This window comes from Muntiacus reevesi, chromosome 10, assembly GCF_963930625.1.
Source record: "Muntiacus reevesi chromosome 10, mMunRee1.1, whole genome shotgun sequence".
In the NCBI taxonomy this organism is placed as follows: Eukaryota; Metazoa; Chordata; class Mammalia; order Artiodactyla; family Cervidae; genus Muntiacus; species Muntiacus reevesi.
The window spans coordinates 74,793,805-74,814,753 of NC_089258.1; the positions used below are offsets into that span (position 1 = coordinate 74,793,805).

The window sequence follows — 20,949 nt, forward strand, 5'->3', positions numbered from 1 at the left end:
TCAGGTTTATCACATTTGGCCAGGGTTTGTAAATACAGAGGATGCTCATCACCTAGAAGTCACACTGAAACTAACAAATTTGGATGGTCACAGAGGAATATAGATTCTCAGGTTGTCAGCTAGCAGTGGAAACAACTCTGGTTCCCAGCAGCTTTTCTGTGAGGAGGGCTTCCATAAAATATTCTATAAAATAGAAACTTTAATAATTTACAGACTTTTACCTCTTTACCCAAGTTCTTCTTCCTGGAAACATTCATGATCAATGATTTTGAGTCTGAAAGCTGCCACAGTTTATTTATTTATTTTTTAAAAATAACTTTTGATGGGGTCTGTGAATATCTTTAAGGAGTTTTTCTTTTTAAGTGTGAGATGAAGCAGGATTTGTGGTTTAAAGTACTATCTTATTTGGGGCAGGATTTCAATTTTAGTTTTCCAGATTTTTCTTAAAAGTGAGTTTTTCTTTTTAAAAAGGGGCATCCTTGAACTCTCTTAAGTTCTATGCAGAAATTTTAAGTTTATGTGCATTTTTCTGGGGAGAAGGTTCAATTTCTTCAGGACCCACAGCAATTTAAGATATATTGCCTTAGACTGTAGAGATTATAAATAAGAATCTAGTAATTTACAGTTATGAAGAAGTTGAGGTCAATGTGGTACAGAACTTTCAAGACAAAACAGAATAATCTGTTTTCACTTTTACATAGTTGCCACCATTTAATACCATAAAAGCAGTCATATTAATCAGGGATAATAAAGCTGAAACTTTCAGGAAAACTGCTTCATAATGATAAAGAGTATCCAGTTATTTTAACTGGGATTCTTGGCTTTTATGTCAATTATTACGAGACTAAACTTTGAGCGGTTCTACCTTAATTGCTCCTAGAATTTATATGTTGCCCAAATAGCAGGCTCTTTGTAAACCCCCCTTTTACTTTACACTTAACAGTTCTGTTCAACTCAGATTGTAAGGGATGGGAACTAAGTTTTAAAAACCACAAGTTTAGAACATTTTTTTTTATCCCCTGTGATGTGGAAACTGGAAAGTTTGGCTGTCTCTTTCCCTATGACTAACCACTGTAGCCCACAGTGAAAGACTTTGGTACCATGCTTATTTTGACAAATGTGTCCAGTTTCTTTTTGTTTCCCACAAGTCACATCCTAATTCTATCTAGCACTCAGCAGTAAGATCCTTTAAGGAAGAGTCTGTTTTTCTTTCCAAGGATGTGAGGCTCTTCATTTTATATTATGTAATCATGAAGAAGAGATTTAGAGTTACTTGTATGATTTTTTTTTAATCAGTCTATAACATGGGCTTTCTAAATTGGTAAATGATACCTTTTCAATAGGAAAACTGTGCCAAGAGGATAGCTGAACCCAGACATGTCTGGAACTGTTGGCTTTCAAAACATAATTGGACATTAGAGGGAATTACTATACTGGATATATTGCCTCTCAGGAGTAATAATGATGAAACAATAGGGTTTATTAATAGGCTCATTTCAGATGCTCAGCTTTAAGCACAACAGATATTGAGTTTCATTCTACCTATTGAAAATACCCAAACAAGCATTCCAGGTTGGCAACATTCATTCCGCAATTTAAATTCAGAAAGTCAGAATTTCAGCGTGTATTAAAATTGCTGTTTCTACTTCTGCTGGACATTTTCATTGGTTCAGCTTCTGACCTCCACTGCATGAAGACTCAGGGTCACAAAGGCACAGGCCAAAAACATCCTGTTGGGTCCAACCGCTCCAAAAGGTTGATGGCATAGCAACACACAAAAATAAAGAATAAGGAGACCCTTCTGCAGCTTATAAGTTAAGCACTATCCTTTATATTTTTGGTACATGAGGAAAGGTACAAACTTGATACTTCCAATACTGTCTGCTTGTCATTTCTAGTCAGCAAGGTCAAATTTGGGTCGAACACCCATAGTCTGAAGCCACTTTCTTAACCAAACCCATTCTATCCAATGAGGGAAAATACTGGTCAGGCCTGACATCCAGGAGCTCTGAGCCTGCAGATGAATCCAACAGCCTTGCTCTCTGGGCCTCAGTAGCAGCTCTTCTTAGTAAACAGTGCACCAATTGCTGCCGTCACTGGGCATCAGGCCTCCAGTGATCAGCAAAATAAGGTCAACAAACCACCAAATCCCAAGTCCTCCAAGGGTCAAGAGCTTCCCCACTGCTGTGCCAGTGTGTCCCAGGCAGAAACGATCTACTCCAAAACATCCCAGGAAGAAAGAGTAGAGCAAAGTGGTTATGAAGTAGTGTCCGGTATACCTAGACAGAGGGAATCAAGAGGAAGATGCTTACCACGTGAAAATGAAAACACTTAATGCTTTATCAGTGAATTTCACATAAGTGACAAGATGGGGAGATAGTCCCTCTGTGACTTCTTACCAACCCCCTCTCCCCCAAAGGAAGATCTCTAGTTTGTCTAGATTCTCAAAAAGATACTTGCTAAGGTATGAAGGGGGCTTCCCAGGTGGCTCAATGGTAAAGAACCTGTCTGCAATGCAGGAGACACAGGAGACATGGGTTCAATCCCTGAGTTGGGAAGATCCCCTGGAGGAGGGCATGGCGACCCACTCTAGTCTTCTTGCCTGGAGAATCCCATGGACAGAGGAGCCTGGCGGGCTACAGTCCGCAGGGTCGCACAGAGTCGGACACGACTGAGCGACTTAGCCATGCTCACACAAGGTATAGAAGACCCAGAGGAACCAATACAGAGTAGGGCTGGATAAGAAACTATTAAGGACATTTACAGCACAGGTATCCTGGTAGGAGTGGTGTCTGGGCGCCCATCCCTTTCCTGAGTAGGCTCCTATCCTGAGGGAGGCTGCAGTTCTGAATGTAGTTCTCTCATGAGGTGTTACCTGCCCCTAATGAACACTGATCTCCACGTCCCTCTCCTGCTGTTTCATGGCCCGAAAAATGGGACTTTTTGGAAGGACTTCTGTCTTACATACTGTGATGACATTCAGTTGCAGATACTTTAATGGCATCACCTAACACAGTCACAACTCTCCATCAGCAAATGGTATACATAAGTTCTGTGCCTTCAAGTGGAGTTTACAGAAATAACCCTAATCCGTTTTTTTAAAAGTTAATTAATTTTTGGCCGTGTCAGGTCTCAGTTGCGGCACTCGGGATCTTCGCTGTGGTGTGCAGGCTTCTCATTCTTAGCACGCATGTTCAGTTGTTGTGGCATGTGGGCTTAGCTGCCCCACGGCAAGTAGGAGCTTAGTTCCTGGACCTGGGATCGAGTCCACATCCCCTGCATTGGAAGGTGGATTCTTAACCCCCGGACCACCAGGGAAGTCTCAATAACGTAATTCTTTAAGATAATACTGCTTTTCAGGGAGAAAGGCCCGCACTTTTCATAATAAAATCTTTCCTCCTGAAATTCTACGGCTGTTTTCAAAGGACGTATGCCTATCGCAGGAGTTCTGAAGTTGGACCATCTGTTCCACCTCTTCATTTTGTGGAGGAGGGGACAGAGACTCTGGGTGCCCAGAGGTCCTTTAGCTGATTGGTGAAAGGGACATTTAGAATTCACAGCCTCTGGCCTCCTGTTCGGTGTCCCCTACGTTATCACCCCATTGCTTGTGTCCGTGGAGTATGCACAGCGGTAATCATGCTGCCCTTTAACACTTACGGTCAAAGAAAAAGTCAACATCAAAAGAGGGCAGAACAGCCCTACCTCCATCTAAGTACCAGCTACTCCATGCAGATAGTACTTACTTTATACAAGGTTTGTTCTCTCGGAGGAAGGTCCTCGGGCTGGCACACTCGATCCCCTCCAGGGCCCGGCACTGCACAGAAGTGTGCTCCACATCTCCGTAGGCCTGACCCCCGAACTGCAGGGTGACAACCACAACAGAACAACCACACTAGCCAGAGCGAGCAACATAAACCATCTCTTCATATGAACTAACAAGGGCTGGCCCAGGACAATAACTATCCTAACGAAGGTGGGGTAAAGCTGTGCTAAAGAGCGAGGAGTTTAGTGACATACTTCAGGCGATTTTCAATGAGTCGGGCCTCAAGGGACATGGTTTTAAATAAACTCCTTTTCATTTTCTTTCCTTGTGACTACCTTCTTTGATAATATAGTACAGAAGTTTAAAAATGTTTCATTAAATGCCATTTTGGATTAGCGGGACACAAGGCTTTAATTAATCCCAGATTTACAGAAGAGAAGAGCACATGAGTGCCTATTTGGGAACGGGTCTTCAAAAAGTCAATGTGTAGAGACTATCATACAGAGTGAAGTCAGAAAGAGGAAAACAAATATCGTGTATTAACGCATACATGTGCAATCTAGAAATATGGTACTCATGAACCTATCTGTAGGGCAGGGATAGAGACACAGATGTAGAGGATGGACTTGTGGATGTGGGTGTGACGCGGGGGATGGGAAAGGAGAGGGAGGAACGAATTGAGAGAGTAGAACTGAGACACACACGCTACCAAGTATAAAACAGCTAGTGGGAAGCTGTATACCACAGGGAGCTCACCCTGGTGCCCTGTGGTGACCTAGATGGGTGGGCTGGGCGGTGGGGTGGGAGGGAGGCTCGGGAGAGAAGGGAGATACGTATACATAGAGCTGCCTCACGCTGTTGTAAAGCAGAAACTAAAACAATACCGCACAGCAATTATACTCCAATTAAAAAACAAGTCAATGTGTATTTGAGGTCTGTTTTATATATATTATAAATGAACATCGATAGGAAAGAACTCAGCATGTCAACTGACTCAGGACTTTACGCGGGTCTCGAAACTGTGATTTTCAGCTCACAGCCATAGTAACGTAATGTATCTGTATGTAAGTTTAAATTCCAGCAAAAAATTTCGGAAGAAGACCTTCGACCCTTTGTGTAACTGAATTCTAGCAGAGACAGCACAGCTGGGCGTTCTCCACTGGTACCTTATTGAGTACTTCCCTACTGATCTTGCTGGAACATTCCTCAAAGGGAAGTGGGTGGAACATGAGGATGTTTACGTTTGCCCCTCCCTTGGGACATGGGGGCCCGAATGCTGACAGGCCCCCAGGACTTCTGGGGGAAGTGACAGTCTGAGCACCTTGACGGGATCGACCCAGTGTTTTAATGAAAATGGGCAAAAGTAAGTATTGTATAGAGATCACTTATTTTTGCCCATTTTCATTAAACACTGGGTTGATCCTGTCAAGGTGCTCAGACTGATCTCTATACGATACTCTGGGATTCCCTGGTGACTTGGTGGTAAAGAACCTCTTTGCCAATGTAGGAGATGATCGAACCCAGGGTTCGATCCCTGGGTCAGGAAGATCCCCTGAAGAAGGAAATGGCAACCCACTCCAGGATGCTTGCCTGGGAATTCCCACAGACAGAGGAGCCTGGTGGCTTGTCCTCGGGGTCACAAAAGAGTTGGTCACGGCTTAGTGACTGAACATGAGCATACAACGCTCAAACTTTTATCAATAATCACCCATAGAACAAAATCTCATTGTACTGAAAGTATTTCTTTACTTGTGATTGCAGCAAGAGTTGCCTTTTTGGCCTTGTTACTTGCAGGTGTATTTCCCTGTGTCTGATTTAGTAACAAGACTATTTCCCCATAATTCTCTTATAGCTGACAGTGTCCTGACTTGCGTTATGCAGCATAAAATAACATAATGGTGAGTCCACAGAGGGGAGGAAGTATGTAAACTTGGTTGGTTCTGGGGAGACTGACTAGGAAGCATGCATCCAGCTTCAGGTATATTATTAATGGAACTGAAGGGCTTCTTTTCATTCTAAGAGGCCACTGTTATCCAAGGCTGCTCCTGAATGCTACAACCCCCTACAAAGACATATAATGATGAAAAGTGAAAGTGTCAGTCGCTCAGTGTGTCTGACTCTTTGTGACCCCATGGGCTGGAGCCCACCAGGGGACAGCCCTCCTCTGTCCATGGGGATCTCCAGGCAAGAATACTGGAGTGGGTTGCCCTTACCTTCTCCAGGGGATCTTCCTGATCCAGGGATGGAACCCGGGTCTCCTGTGTTAGCAGGCGGAGTCTTTACCACTGAGCCACCAGGGAAGTATACTGATAGGCCTGATCTATTTCCTAAGGACGTGGTGGAAACTGCTTGCCTAGTGAAAAGAAAGGTCACTGGCAAGAGGAGCTTTGCCCCAAATGTATATGTATATGTACATGTAACGAAGATACTGCTCAATCCAGCATCAGTTTTAGAAATTGCATAAACCTTCCTTTTGCTCTTTCAGGAAAGTACGTGCCTTGAAGGGTAGTCAGGGGTGATATCTGAGCTTCAAATCTGTCAATCACAATGGCCAAAGGAACCAAAGACAGATTGGTCTTTGCACCTGAGTAGTTTGGGCACAGAGCCTGCTTCTTTCTGAGAAGACTAAATGTCTTGTTCAGCCACTGACCCTGACCATGCTGGAAATGTTCAGTAACAGTCATTTCAATGAATTAAAAAAAAAAATAACTCCTCATACTTTTCTGTAATAGCATTTAGGCAATATTGCTTCTCTATGGAAGAGTTTGCTTATAAAACCAGACAAAAACCCACCTTGAGACAACCATAACCAAGTTCCTGGGATGCTGTTGCATTTCCAACATGATCCACTGGGTCTTCACATTCTATAAATTCATCGGGTCTGTAAATCACCAGTAAGATCATCATTAAGGTCTTTCTAAATGGCTGTTTACATGTACATAGTCATAACAGGCAAGAGACATTTCTGCAAATTTTCTGGGGGTTATCCCTCTGAGTCTTCCCCAAGACAAGAGACGCTGTCAATTAGGTTGAAGGACAGCAGGCCAAACAGCCATCCAGTGACCCTTTGGTTGGGGCGGGGTGGGGATGAGGGGTGTTTCTGGTCCTTTTTCTACAGCGATTCTACCTCTGCCTAGGCTTCATCTCTTCCCTAGGTAAACAGCCACAAGGCTATGGGGGCAAAATCCAGGCCAAAGGATTCCCAGTTCTCTTGCATTTTTCAAAAGCCTTTTCTTATTTGACTTAAAAGAGACGTTGAAAGTTTTGACTTGGTTCTGCAACGCTAAGGTTACTGCTTTTATTTTTTTAAGTAGGTGCCATGTAGAGACGAGTGATTTACTCCACTTGTGCACCACTCAGTACCAGCACGAACGAGGGTGTCTCCTTCGGCTAAAGGGAGCAGGTACAACCTCGTACCCTTCTTGCGCAGGCTATATAATGTCACTGTTCCCTAGTTCTCCTCTTTGGGGAGCCCAAAGGATCAGCTACCGACACAGAGGGGTTTTCCCCTGCAGCAGCGCGTTGAGTGAGAAATCTGTCATGGTTATTTTCCTCCCACTTGTCGACGATCAGGTAGGTCCTCCAGGTGGAGAGGGACTCGGGGGGAAAAATAAAGAAGCCTCCCTCCCCCGGTCCCCCCGCACAACCCCCGTGTATCCCAGGGCCCTCCATCTCCATCTCCACCCGCCTCGACGACCCGGTAGCTTACAGGTAAGAGCAAAGGATGACTGGAGAGTGGGGGTCGCCATACTCCCAGCTCGAAGCGCCCGGGGAGCCCTCCGGGTGGGCGGCGCCAGCGGATGTGAGCTCGGGCTCGGCGGTGGCGTTGTGCGAGTGGCTCCGAGACACACAATGCAGCAGCAGTAGATTCCCCAGCAGCAGAGCCGCCTGGCCGCACAGAAGTAAGTAGCTCACCGGGCAACCCCCCAGCACCATCTTCCCGGGCGCAGAGGCGGAGATCCGGGCTCAGAACTCCTGCCCCAGAACTCCTGCCCCAAGCCGGCAACCGCGGCCCCAAGCCCTGCCTGGTCAAGGCCTCTCCGCGGAGCCCCACGCCTCGATGCCAAACAGCCAATGGGAGCCCAGATTTTTACGTCCCGCCCAACTCAGACAGCCAATAAGGAAAGGCTGCGCAGGAGGCGGGGCTGCGTTTCGTTTCTGCGGGTCAATTCCGCTTCTGGGGCTCACGCTCCTCCTCCTTTTCCGTGACGAGTGCTTCTTCCAGTAGGCTCTCTCGACCCGCCCCGGAGTAGGCGGGCCTTGAAGCAGGAGGGCGGGGCGAGTGGCGATGGGCGGGGCCGGCTCCTGAGAGGGTCTGAGGGGACCGGAGAGAAAGCCCATTCTCACTCGCCCGGGACGGAGCGCTCCGTACGTCAGTCAGGCGAGCGGGCGCCGCGTCGGGAGCGAGCTCGGACCGGAGCCGAGTTGCGTCAGTGCCGAGCGCGCGCGCATCGCTGCCAGCCCTGGGGCCCTGGCGGGGCTGGGGAATCGTGGAGCGGGCGGAGGCAGGGGCGACCGAGTGCTGAGGAGAACCTGCGGGCTCGGGCTGAGATGGGGTCGGGCGTGGGCTCGCCCCCTGAGACTCTCCGCGTCCGGTGGCTGCTGTTGGTGGGCTTGCTGAGCCCGGCCCTCGGTGGGGCTCGGTCAGGTGGGTGTCCGCCCCCAGGGACCTTTCGGGATTCCAGTTTCCTAGGGCCGGGATGCTCGGAGTTTTTACCCCGCGGTGCCTGAGAGTGGCGGGGCCTGGCCTGGGCACTGGAACCCGACGCGAGTTGGGAGGCGGAGCCGCTGGGCTGCCTGTGGACCGGGGCTCGGACCCGAGGCTCCGGGTCTGGGCGCCCCCAGTTCTCCTGGGCACTGTTGTCGGGTCTGGTTCCCAGTCCTCGGTCTCTTGCCGAGCAGAGCCTTTTGGGGGTGAGTCCGACCCCCAGTCTCGCGCCAAGCTGGGTGCCACCCCCCAAGACCCTCCCGGGGCGACTCTCGGTCCGACCCCGAACCTCAGGGGCCCGGCTGAGAGCCTGGGAGGCTGGCTAAACGCTCGCGGAGGGTTTGAGAAGTGCTTTTGAGAAATGGAGCTGGGGTTTGCTTGCAGGGTAAATGTCACTGGGAAAGAGACCGGGAGATGGAACTTTTTGCTCCAGGTTTTCATGATATGAAATTTTGACCATCATTTTATTAGCGGAGTCACCAGTAAGGTACCACAGGACTGAATTTAGTGATGAAATAAGAGAAGGGGGGGATTGCTTTTTTTGGGGGGGGGGCATTTTGTTGTTCTAGTAAGAATATCTCTCTCTCTCTTTTTTTTTTTTTTTGGAAACGAAGTGCTACATTTTTATAGCCAGTCTTTTATCTCCGTTTTTAGTGGGTTGGTAAGGTCTGAAATCCAGGCAGATAATCCCTGCTCTGCTTAAGTCACAGGCTTACGGTAAGAATTGAATCATTTATGTGAAATAGCTTTTGACTTATGAAACTTCCTTTAAATACATAAGGTATTTGTATTGGAGATGCTCAGACATAGTGGAAACATTTAAATCGCCAACACTAGCTTCTTTCTGACAACACCTCTTTCTTTGTTTTGGCTCGTGTTAAATTATTGTTTGCGTGGCTGTGTTTTCTTTATCAGCCATAGAGTATTATGGAGAATGGGGTTTCTACTAAATCGTTATCTTGAGAGTTTTTCAAAGATGAGGATTTCAGTGCAGGACTAAATTTAGATTTTTTTTTCTTCCTTATTTTATTATTTTTCAATTAAGAAAATTTGCACCATTGCAGGAATTTTAAAGCTCTCAGTACTGAAACTTTCTTGACTGGGAAGGTACCAAATCTTTTCTGTTTGAAACTGTTTTTGCTATGGTGTTCTATTAATACATGGTTAACATTTACCAGCGTTTAAGGGGAAGTAGGTTAAACATCTGGAGTTTTAGTAATCCATGATTCTGTTTGGAATACTTTAAATAAGACTGATTTTTAAAGTTTATGTATTGATTTTTTACATTGCTGCATATAGATGGATGGACTATCCTTATGTTTTTTAACAACAGCTTATTGTTTATTAACAACAGCTTATTGTTTTTTAACAACAGTTTATAGTTAAACAGTTTATAGTTTAACAGTCCCTCACTTAAGCACATATATGCTTTCAAAATTTAATCAGCCGTCATCGAACTCCTATGAACACCTAGCTCAGTGCTTGTGGAGGGGCATAGAGTGACCAAATGTGCTGTGTTTATCTGAAGAATGTAGGGGAAGGTTTTATTGAGAAAGTGATATTTGAACTGATCTGTATGGGTGAATATTCTAGGACAGGAATTCAAAGCAGAAGGGTTTTCGCAAGAGTCTAGAGAGATAAGATGGAGAAGGCAATGGCAACCCACTCCAGTACTCGTGCCTGAAAAATCCCATGGACATGGACAGAGGAGCCTGGTAGGCTGTGGTCCATGGGGTGGAGAAGAATTGAACATGACTGAGCGACTTCACTTCCATGCATTGGAGAAGGAAATGGCAACCCACTCCAGTATTCTTGCCTGGAGAATCCCAGGGACGGAGGAGCCTGGTGGGCTGCCGTCTATGGGGTTGCACAGAGTCGGACACGACTGAAGCGACTTAGCAGCAGCAACATCAGAGAGATAAGAACAGGACTAGTTAAGGAATGATGAGAATTCACCAGAGGGTCCACCTGAAAGGGAGGCGTGGAAAAAACTAAGGTTAGTTGATGACCTGTTGGGGAGAGTCTTCTGTGATGTGCTATGGGATTTGGACTTTACCCTGGAGGAAATTGTTTGGGCAGGATGGTTTTTAAGTAGGGATGTGGGCTTCCCAGGTGACAGCAGTGGTAAAGAACCCGCCTGCCAGCGCAGGTCAAATGTAAGAGATGTGGGTTCAATCCCTGGGTTGGCAAGATCACCTGGAGGAGGGAATGGCAGCCCACTCCAGGATTCTTGCCTGGAGAATCCCATGGACAGAGTGTTGCAAGGAGTTGGACACCACTGAAGCAACTTAACGTGCACTTAGCACATGGTATAACTTAGATTTGCAATTATTGTAACTGGCTACACAGTGGAGGACAGACTATGGAAGGAAGGGACTGGAGGCTGGGAGAGAACAGTTAAGAGGCTTTGTACTAGTGTGCAGTGAAATCAACTCATGTTTCCCTACGGGAATGTTCTTCTAGAATCAGCTGACCAAGTTTTTGCAATACAGGATGTTTAAAACATGCGCTGAAACCATTTCAACTAATGAAAGAGGAATTTGAGTACTCAGTAAGAACCACCCACACATCAGTTACTCTAGGAGTTAAATAGATTTTTTAGGATTTTTTAAAAAAATTTTTGCTATTTATAACAATTGTGTCAATGAGGAAGTGCAGTATACATTCCAAAAAGCTGACATAGTACACTTAAAAAAAAAACAAAAACTAGGGCCGACAAAGGTAACTTTGTATCATTGCGGGAATTAGGCAGGTATGAAACTTCACTCAGTTTTTTCTTTTAAGGTAGTGATTATGATGTACAGACCTAAATTTTTTTCCCCCAAGACTACAATTCTAGAGGAAATGAGTTTTAAAGCTTACTCATGGTGAATCACTGTAAAATGAACTAGGTGGTAAGAACTTGGTCCATACTAATTTTGTTTTTAGGTGCCTGTGAATTGTTTGAATTTGTATGTTTGTGCTAAATAGGAGAATGTAGTCTTTTAAATATAAAGATAATTTTTTTCACACTCTTATGTAAGAAAGCATTTACAATGAAAATATGTATAAAACAAGTTGCTGGGTTCCAAGACTGTTTTCTAAACATACTTTGAATTTTACCTTACCAGGAATTCCCTGGCGGTCCAGTGATTAGGAACTGCTTATTTCACCGTGGTAGGCGTAGGTTCGATCCTTAGCTGGGGAACTAAGATCCCACAAGCCATGTGGCTTAGCCAAATAAAAATAAATAAATAAAATTTACCTTACCAAAGTTGACTATGTATATATATTTAAACCCTGCTTTATTGTAGAATTCCCCCAAAGATGCAAGCTCTAAGTAACTGGAAGCTTTTTCTTTGGAATAGCCACAAACTCAAATATATGACATAGATAGGCTCATGATATTTCTTTTTTTTTTTTCCTTTGATGCCTAGTATACAACAGAGACTTGGAGTTATGCCATCGTTTGTGTCAGAACTGTGGGACTGCCTCATAAGTAAATCTGGTCCTCTTGGTATCACAGTAACTAACCCCTGCTACTACCCTGCCTTTGATTGGGGCCAACATGGACCCAATTAAAGTTGAATTACACTTTGAACTGAATAGTCTTGTTCATATGTCAAGATGTTATTGTATCAACAGTTTATTTTTCATTTTGTGACATTTCATTTTGATCAAATGGTTTTCCCCAAAGTGAGTTAGGGGACGTGAGAAGTTCACCTATTTTATTCAGTTTTTTAAAAATATACAATTGTTTTGTATTTGTTTATGTTGATTTTAACATAAAGAATTAGAGTATTTCAACTTGTAGTAAGTAAAAATGATGTCACCGTCAAACATTTGTCATAGTGACAAAACCCGTTCCCATACATGGGAAATGCTTCTTTCTCTTTGACATATTTTTTTTTCCTTTTCATGAGATTTTTTTTTTTTTTTTTTTTTATGGTTTAACTTATTTTAGAAAGGATCCTCCCCACCCTTTCCTTTAGTAGCTCCTAAGAGCTCTTATACAAGTAGAGCCCTAGAGAGCCCATTCCACTTCCTTTGATAGGTTGGAATCTTGTTATGAATAGAAGCTCCCATCTCAGCTGCTTATGTGGGGAGGGTAAGCAGTGTATGAAGTATATGATGTATCAATACAGTAAGTTCTCTTCATGCAAACGAGTTCTGTTCTGAGAGTGCCTTCCTAAGTCCATCAAAGTTAAACTAGGTACCCAACTAACACAATCAACTGTATGATACTGTACTGTAATAGGCTTAAAACTTTTCACACAAATATACATAAAAAACAAACAAAAACATTTAAAATCTTACAGTACAGTACCTTAAAAAGTACAGTAGTGCAGTACAATAGCTGGCATACACAGGCATGTTTGCATCTTTGAAAGTTTGCTACTTCAATGTTTGTATGTAGGGGACTTATTGTACAGTGAATATAGCATTGCATTAACATGGACAAATGTGTGGGCATGAGGATTTGTGGGAAATTGCTATGAAAGATGCTAATCATAAAAAATAAAGCTTATTTTAGGTTGTGCATGAAAATTTGCAATTACAAGCTCTATGTATGTATAGCTGTAAAGATGAAAAGAGGTCATTTACTCAGTATATTTATTGAATGTCTGTTGCACTAGTGCAGGAAACAGGATGAATAATGTACTGCCCTTTGTTTCAAGAAACCTAAATTTCTTGGTAGAGGAATTTAAATCCTCTGTGGTATTAAATCTTATAAATGGTGTTTTTTTCCCCGAAGGACTGCTTACACACAAACAGTGACAAAGGCCCTGTTTGTTTTTAAATGTAAAAATAGGTAAATGTAAAACAAAAGGTGATAACGCAAAAATTGTCGGAATATAGGACATAGCAGTGGAAATTATGGTTATGTTTGAAGAGAGCTATTAATGTATATGTTCATGTGGCATTGACCTTGTAAACGGAATGGAAATACATGGTTCAAAATAACAGTGATTTATGATTCTAATTAGTTTCTCTTCAAGAAATAATTCAGACAACAGAATTGTCTTCAGCCTGTATGTTGAACCCAAGTTTATTTTCTGTAGTGAAAGTACTTAAGGGTGACTCTTTGTTGATATAGTAGGTGGGAAGGAAAAGAGAAAAGTCCTTGGCTGAGGGTTCACATTTGTTTGCTTTGCATTTAGGTAGAATTCTTTTAACTTATTTCTGTCTACAGTTGTAACGGAGGAAGGACTTCAGTGCCCGGGGCACAGAAAGCCAAACTGTGACAGCAGGTGTTTGCAGTGAAATCAGGATTTGTTGTACAGAGTGGGAGACAAGTCTCAGATCCACTTCAGCTTGGCTTTTGAGTTTTTTTTTTTTTTTTTCTTTTTGTAAGGAGAAGAGCAAAGATGCTGGGATTTATCATCATCTTCTAGCATTTCTTTTTTAAAAAACTTTAAATTTTTTATTGGGGGTATAGCCTATTAACAATGTTTTGATAGTTTCAGGTGGGCAGTGAAAGGGTTCAGCCATAAGGATTCATGTATCCATTCTCCTCCAGGGCTTCCTGGGTGGCTCAGTGGTAAAGAATCTGCCTGCCAATGCAGGAGACATGGGTTCAGTCCCCAGGGTTGTGAAGATCCCCTGGATAAGGAAATGATAATCCACTCCAGTATTCTTGCCTGGAGAATGCCATGGACTGAGGAGCCTGGTGGGCTACAGTCCATGGGATTGCAAAAGAGTCAGACATGACTTAGCGACTAAACAACAACAATTCTCCCCCAAACTCCCCTCCCATCCAGGCTGCCACATAACACTGAGCAGAGTTCCATTTGCTATACTGTGTCATTTTCTGACATTTTGTAATCGTGGTTCTAGGGGTCAGAATGTGTCTAGTTTATGATTCGCTGGCCAGGTGGTCCATGGAAGGAGGCTTGTGAGGTCATCCTGCCCTGGAGAAATGATCAGAGTTTATACAGGAATGATAGATAGTATCTACAGCAGCAGTTTTATCACCCAACGGTTATCGGCAACCGCAGTGCCGTCTTAGTCACCTAACTCTGGTTGATCTATTCAGTTAGTGTAGGACTGAGGTCAGAGGGGACAAGAAAGGGGATAGAGTTTGGAATAGAGAGATTAATCATAAACTCATTAAGGGAACTCAGTTTCACAGGTACTGTTATACAACATATAGTCAGACTTCCTCCAAAACACAGTACATAAAAATACCTAAGGAGTCAGAGGAAGAAAAAAATGCTACTAACTCACACCTTTTTCTTTCTTTTACTAAGTATAGGACATTTTGTTTCCTATTTCAATTCTTACTTTTATCTCTAGCCCGTGTTTTCTAGTAATGTGACTTTTGTCACCTTATGCACAAGGTCACATAAGGATCAAATTCTGTCACATTTGAGCTGATTGTATTAAGATTTGCATTGTGAACTGTCTGCTGCTTCTAAGTCGCTTCAGTTGTGTCCAACTCTGTGTGAACCCATAGACGGCAACTCACCAGGCTCCTCTGTCCCTGGGATTCTCCAGTCAAGAATGCTGGAGTGGGTTGCCATTCTACCAGTAGTTTTTTTGGGGGGGTGATTTTGCTCCCTGGAAGGCATCTGTAGGATATTTTCTAGTTGTCACACTGGTGGAGCTTCTGGATAGGGTGGGTAGAGGTCCTCACCACCCTGCTTTGGCCAGAAAAACACCCACAGCATAGAATTTTCTGGCCCCAAATGTCAATAGTGCTGAGGCTGAAGCTTTGTAATACAAATAATGTGGATGCACATCCTTTACAGTGACATGGGAAACTTGGTCTTTTGATTCCCATGAGAAAGGGCTACTAATTAAAGACTAAAAAATAAAAGGAATTTGGGGGAAATCTATGCAAGGTATGAATGGGAAAAAGAATACAAATAAGCCAAGACTAGTGATAAAGAAGTGTTGAAAAAATATGGGAAGGAGAGTTTTCATACAACTAGTATATATTTATTTTTGAATGACCTAACCACAATATGTGCATTTCTTACGATGTTTTGAACTATTAAGGCACTCAGAAAGTGGATCTTTGGATTTTAAAACCAAGAAGTCAGTAACAGAATAGTAGCTCTTTTGTGTAGAAGTTATTTTGGTGTGGTGTAGTTGTGAAAGCCTTTAAAAGATAAATGATTAATTTCGCTTTTTTTTCCCCCTCAAAACAAGAGTTGTGGTTGAAAATGTATGGAAGGAAAGGATGTGTCTTATATTCCTTTATTGGATTTTCATTCTTTGCTAACAATCTTGGTAAAAAAAAAAAACAATCCATAGCTTCAGTCCTGGCTGGAAATTAGTCCTGACCTTCTCAGGTTTCAGCGTGAGAGCTCTTTAGATATGTGCCTGCTCATTTGTAGTTATCTTTTCTGAGGTATTTCTTTTTCTCTGTGATGTTTGTTTCTGAGTTGTAACAAAGAAATTTCAGTTGAGTTACATATGGTTTAGCTCCTCACATAACAGTTGCCTGAGCCTACTAACATATCTCTACCTGTAATGATTTACTTAAAAAATCTTTTACTTTGAAATATTTATAGAATCTCAGGAAATTCATATAAATGCACAGAATGATTGACTTTTTATCATATGGAGCTTCTCATCTGTTACTCATGGAAAGCATTTTATTCCTATCATTACTTCTAGAGTGACTGTTCTAGTAGTTGAACAAATGACCATGATCTAGAACAAAAATATTAAGGGAATTTGAGAAAACTGAAGGGCCTTGAAAGATTTATTTTGGGCGAGGAAATAGTCCTATACCTCAGTTAATTTAGGATTAAGGATATTTTTACTTAGTGCTTTGAAACCTGCATCAATTAAGGCCATGGATTTCTTTTGAGGTGGTTCCCAACTGACAACTCCAAATATCTGAGGGGTATTTTGTCATAGTGTATCATAAGGGCGCTTATGTCAACCAGCCCCTGATTGCTTTTGTGAGCATTGGAGTCCATTTCTATTGTTTTTATGTCATGACATGAAGCCCCATTTAGTTGTTGTTATGCCAAACAGGGTAAAGAGCTTGAAAACTGTTAGTGTGACGTGTTGTATTGAACATGAAATAAGTTATATTTTCCTGCTTACATTGTATCTTTAAAAATTCCAAACTAGACAAGATTATAGACATTTTAATGCACAGTCATGTTTTGTGAAAGGTTGGACTTCATTTTAATCTGCATTTGAGACCTCTGAGGGACATAAGGCAGTTAAGGAGTGAATGACTGTTAAGAGTTTGGATGGAAAGGAGGTGAGTGGGAGTAGAAGGTGTCATAATCTAGATGATTAATGAGACTGATGGGTAGACAGTAGGTGCTGAGATGCTAGATAATCAGTACTTTAAGTTGTTTGTGCTTTTTTTTTTTTAAGTTGAAGAAACACCTTTTTTCCTCCCCTTTTAATTTCAACGGTAATTTGGGGTTTCAGAATACTCATAAAAACAAATTCAAACAATACAGTCAGGCTTGAGTGCAGGAAATAAAAGTCCTTATCTCATTACTCCCTAGTTCTATTCCATGATGATAACCACTTTAAACAAGTTTGGTGTGTTTACTTATGATACTTACATGTTTGTTTATGACACACCTTATGGTCTCATATATGGGGAAGGAAATGGCAATCCATTCTGATATTCTTTCCTGGAAAATCCCAAGGACAGAGGCACCTGGAGGGCTGCAGTTCATGTGGTCACAAGAGTTGGACACAACTGAGCAATTAAACCACCAGCACCATGGTCTCAGGGCTTCCCAGTGGTGCTAGTGGTAAAGAACCCGCCTGCCAATATAGGAGACATAAGAGACATGGGTTTCATCTCTAGATGGGGAAGATCCCCTGGAAGAGGGCATGGCAACTCACTCCAGTATTCTTGCCTGGGAAACCCCATGGACAGAGGAGCCTCGTGGGCTATAGTTCATAGGGTCACACAGAATTGGACATGACTGAAGCAACTTAGCATGCACCGCGGTCTCACATATAGGATATGTGTTGTATTTGTAATGTTTCATAGAGGTTATAAATAATACAGTTTATAAAGTGAAGGTAAAAATGAAAGTCTCTCCCCTCCTCCCACTCCCTATAGATTATTACTTTTAAAAATATTATTTTACTCTAAGAAATTTAAACATACACAACAGTAGAGAGAAGAGTAATAAAAAGGAAAAAGAAAGACAAAAAGGGACTTTCCTGGTGGTCCAGTGGTTAAGGCTCTGCACTTCCACTGCAGGGGGCGCAGGTTTGATTCCTGGTCAGGGAACAAAGATTCCAGCATGCCACAGCCAGAAAAAAAAAAAGTAATGAACTCCTGTGTACCCAGATTTTAATATAATTAAATATAATCCAGATTTTAATATAATTTCATATGTGTCTGATCCCTCAAATGCACACTGAATTATTTTGGTGCAAATCCTGGATGTCATGTCATGTTGCCCTTGAATATTTAGAATGAATCTCCATGATATGAGGACTTTTAAAGAAAACCTTACCCACAGTATGCTTATTACACTTTAAAAAATTAACACTAATTCCTCAAGATTTTCACATATCTATGCAGCGTTAAAATGAGACTGTATCAGATGCCAGCATGGGGGTGTGTCTTCCTAAGGGATTTATATGGCCTGTTTTAATTATGTCCAAATTTTGCTTAAGTGATGACTTTATTTTTTTATAGTTATGTTATTTTTCAAATAATACATGATTATTTAATACCTTTGATAATTTCAAAAATACAAAATGGGATCCTAACAGTAAAATTTTGTATTTATACATAAATCCTGCTTGATTACTTCAATGACAATGAAACAAGATGACTTTGTGCTCATTGTTTTATTTACTTATTTTATTTTCATTTTTATTCTTTTAGGTAGATCTTGCTTTTTAAAATTGAGTACAGTTTACTTACAATACTGTGTTATTTCCAAGGGTACAGCAAAGTGATTCAGTTATATGTATTCAGATTATTATAAGATTTTGAATTTAGTTCCTTATGCTGTACAGTAGCACAAGGTCCTTTTTTAGATTTTTTTAGCTTTTATGGAGTATGGTTGATTTACAATGCTGTTGTGTTTCAGCTGTACAGCAAAGTGATTCAGTTTTTATACATATCTGTGTATATACATGCATGTATATTCATTCTTTTTCAGATTTCTTTTCAGTAGTTTCTTGTTGCTGTCTGTTTTACATACAGTGGTGTGTGTCTGTGAACTCCACACTCCTAGGTTACCCCTCTCCCCTTTCAAGTGATGATTTTAGAAGACAGGCCTGTTTCAGTCATGATTCCATTTTGTGATGAGCTGTACAGGTTGGAATTGGGAGAAAGTCTTGTTTGATGGTTCTGAGTTCTTCGTTTTTTATACATTTTAACCATTCAGGTTTTTAGAACAGATTAATAGTAGTAATTTCATTGGAGATAATTGCTACATTGTTAGGTGTTTACTTATTAGAGTTAATACATCAGGCATTAAAAGTAACTTTTTCCTTTTATTGTCCTTGACCATTTTGTAGGCATCCCCATACCATCTTGGGATGTCATTCATGTTGGGTGAAGGTGGAAAATGAGAGAGAAGTGAACAGAGCCTTCCCTCCATTGCCCCACGGGAGCATTTTTTTTTCCCCCTTGTGTTTTTATCTTAAGATTTCTTTTAAGACAGAGCATTAGGGTTTATAGCTAAAAAATTGTTTGAAGATGATAGCTGTATATACACTATTTGGATAAAGGCTGACATCCTTGTTTTTAAGAAATACATTCTTCCCCCTTATACTATCTAGTATATTGGTATTTTCCTATAAAACTTTATATAAAACTGAATATTTTATTTTTTATTACTAATTTTTTGTTTTCTTATCTTTTGGTTGTGCTGCATGGCATGTGGAATCTTAATTCCCTGACCAGGGATCGAACCCACACCCTCTGCATTGTCAGTGTAGAGTCTAAACCACTGGACCACCAGAAAAGTTCTAAAACTATATGTATTTTAATGTGAGAATGTTAGATGATTTTTCTATGATTTGAACATTCAGCTTTTTTTTTGAATATTTGGCTTTTGATTTCATTGCATTTTGGGGGGCATGTAGTTTTTCAGGTTCAATTGTTATGTAATGTTTGTTGTTCCTTATTCTGTAGGATTTCAACAGACCTCCCATCTCTCTTCTTATGAAATTATAACTCCTTGGAGATTAACTCGGGAACGAAGAGAAGCCCCTAGGCCCTTCTCAGAGCAGGTAAGTTATCTCTTGAGAAATATGTATGTATTTCAGTTTCACTCGTTTTAAGACAAGAATGTTATCTTCATCAGTGATTGGTTCAGTGAGTAATGTTGGCCCATGGCTTAAGGCACTGGTGTCCATTGGACATTATTCTAGTAAAAGTGACATATTGATTCTTAGTAGCTTGTTTTCTTTTTAAAGACAAAATAATCAACTTGAAACATAAGTGGGTGAAAAAGTCAGTTAAATAAAAGTCTATGACCAGCATAGGATGCTGGTTACATAGACCTCTGACCCCTACCTGACTGGTGATGGTTACAGTGGTCTTCTTACAAAAGCTCACCTCTCTCTTAGTGTATGACAGGTAGAGTACTGCATGCTGAATCTTCACTGACACTGGAGATTGTGTATTATATGCATGTATTTTATATCTGGGAATGTTTGCAAAAGTGAGTTTTATCACCATATCAGAAGAAACATACTATACTAACAATGGACAAAAATTATTTTTCAATAATGCTATTTTTCTCTTACTGTGAAGCTCAGAAATAATGTATTTGGATATCAACTGATTTTGCAAACCCTTCAACTTCATCAAAGTATAATTTAACTTTATTATGATTTACCAGTAACAAGTGATGAGGATAAAGAGTTTAGCTTATTACCTCTGAATTGACAAAGTATTTCTAGCTATGAGGTAGGTCATACATTGTTTAGGGATTAGGCAGAGTGAAGAGGACACTGGAGTTAATACCAGGAACTTTCAGAGTTACCCTCCCTCTGGGCATTACCATGACTTGGGTAGATCATTCGTCTTCATTTACTTCTTTATAAGTAAGGAGTATATAACTCTAAGATCTCCTTCCAGTGGAACGGTTTATAATTTTTCCTTGCTTTGTTTTGAACTGGACAGTCTCCTCTTTAATTTTGTTTTCCCTTTATTAATTTGTGTTTTCATTGTTATTTTCCCCCTTCACTTAGTAGCTTAGGGACAGTGTTATTCTACTTCATCATATCTCTGATGATCTTTATCAGCTTTGCACACATAGATACTTGAGATTGTAGTGAATGTCCTGCATGTACCTTGATAAATAATCGGGAGAGAGGTGGAAGCACCGTTTAAGACCTGGGGATGTGGTTTGAACAAAACAGACAGAATTATGTCCTTGTGGAGCTTCCATTCTCATGGGAGGAGAGAGAGAGACAAATAAGTAATATAATTGTAAGATTAATAATAGAGATTACTTAAGATTGTAAGTAACTAACTTGCATCTGCCAGTGCAAGTTAGACATGAGAGATGTGGGTTTGAGCCCTGGGTCA

At 41.5% G+C, this 20,949-nt stretch overlaps 2 protein-coding genes across 2 annotated transcripts in view; one reads left to right on the forward strand and one right to left on the reverse strand.

The window, feature by feature from the left end:
* Positions 1 to 349: 349 nt before the first annotated feature.
* Positions 350 to 7,817, reverse strand: TM2D2 (TM2 domain containing 2). Its single transcript, XM_065947201.1, has 4 exons — positions 7,473 to 7,817; positions 6,557 to 6,644; positions 3,744 to 3,859; positions 350 to 2,279 (listed from the first exon to the last, which is right to left on the reverse strand). The coding sequence occupies exons 1-4, from the start codon at positions 7,697 to 7,699 to the stop codon at positions 2,066 to 2,068; spliced, it is 645 nt and encodes a 214-aa protein (XP_065803273.1). The 5' UTR covers positions 7,700 to 7,817; the 3' UTR covers positions 350 to 2,065.
* Positions 7,818 to 8,112: 295 nt separating this feature from the next.
* Positions 8,113 to 20,949, forward strand: part of ADAM9 (ADAM metallopeptidase domain 9) — an 88,714-nt gene continuing 75,877 nt past the window's right edge. The window contains exons 1-2 of the mRNA XM_065947102.1: positions 8,113 to 8,411; positions 19,546 to 19,643. Coding sequence (XP_065803174.1) covers positions 8,315 to 8,411; positions 19,546 to 19,643 — 195 coding nt within the window. The 5' untranslated portion in view covers positions 8,113 to 8,314. The remainder of the gene's footprint in view (positions 8,412 to 19,545; positions 19,644 to 20,949) is intronic.